The sequence below is a fragment of the Buceros rhinoceros genome, unplaced genomic scaffold (assembly GCF_000710305.1).
Source record: "Buceros rhinoceros silvestris isolate BGI_N320 unplaced genomic scaffold, ASM71030v1 scaffold29133, whole genome shotgun sequence".
In the NCBI taxonomy this organism is placed as follows: Eukaryota; Metazoa; Chordata; class Aves; order Bucerotiformes; family Bucerotidae; genus Buceros; species Buceros rhinoceros.
Genome location: NW_010404644.1, coordinates 2,764 through 3,144, shown reverse-complemented (window position 1 = coordinate 3,144; position 381 = coordinate 2,764). Strand labels below are relative to the sequence as shown.

The 381-nt window shown below is 63.3% G+C and overlaps 1 protein-coding gene across 1 annotated transcript in view; it reads left to right on the top strand.

The window, feature by feature from the left end:
• The first annotated feature begins 81 nt into the window (after positions 1-81).
• TRPV4 (transient receptor potential cation channel, subfamily V, member 4) overlaps positions 82-381 on the top strand; it is a 2,995-nt gene continuing 2,695 nt past the window's right edge. The window contains exon 1 of the mRNA XM_010133460.1: positions 82-216. Within this exon, the coding sequence (XP_010131762.1) occupies positions 82-216 (135 nt within the window). The remainder of the gene's footprint in view (positions 217-381) is intronic.

Genomic DNA, 381 nt, shown 5'->3' with positions numbered 1-381 from the left:
CCATGGAAGGCCCCGTGAGTCCCACGGCACCATGGCACAGCTCCATGGGTCATCCCCTCCAGGCAGAGGGTTTTGCCAGGGATGGTGGAGAAGTTCAGCCCTGTCCTTTCCCCGCAGCCCCCCTACCCGTACACCACCACAGTTGACTACCTGCGCCTGGCCGGCGAGATCATCACCCTTCTCACCGGCATCTTCTTCTTCTTCACAAACGTCAGTGTGGTGAGGCAGGGGGGTCCTCCCGTGGGATGGCCAAGCTCTCGTGGTCTCCACGCAAGGAGCGACTCGAGGGTGACAGCCCCGTGTCCCGAGGACATCATGCCTGCCAAGCAGGGGCTCGCTCTCCCCGGCCCCTCCAACCTCTCCCTCTCTCCCTCAGATCAA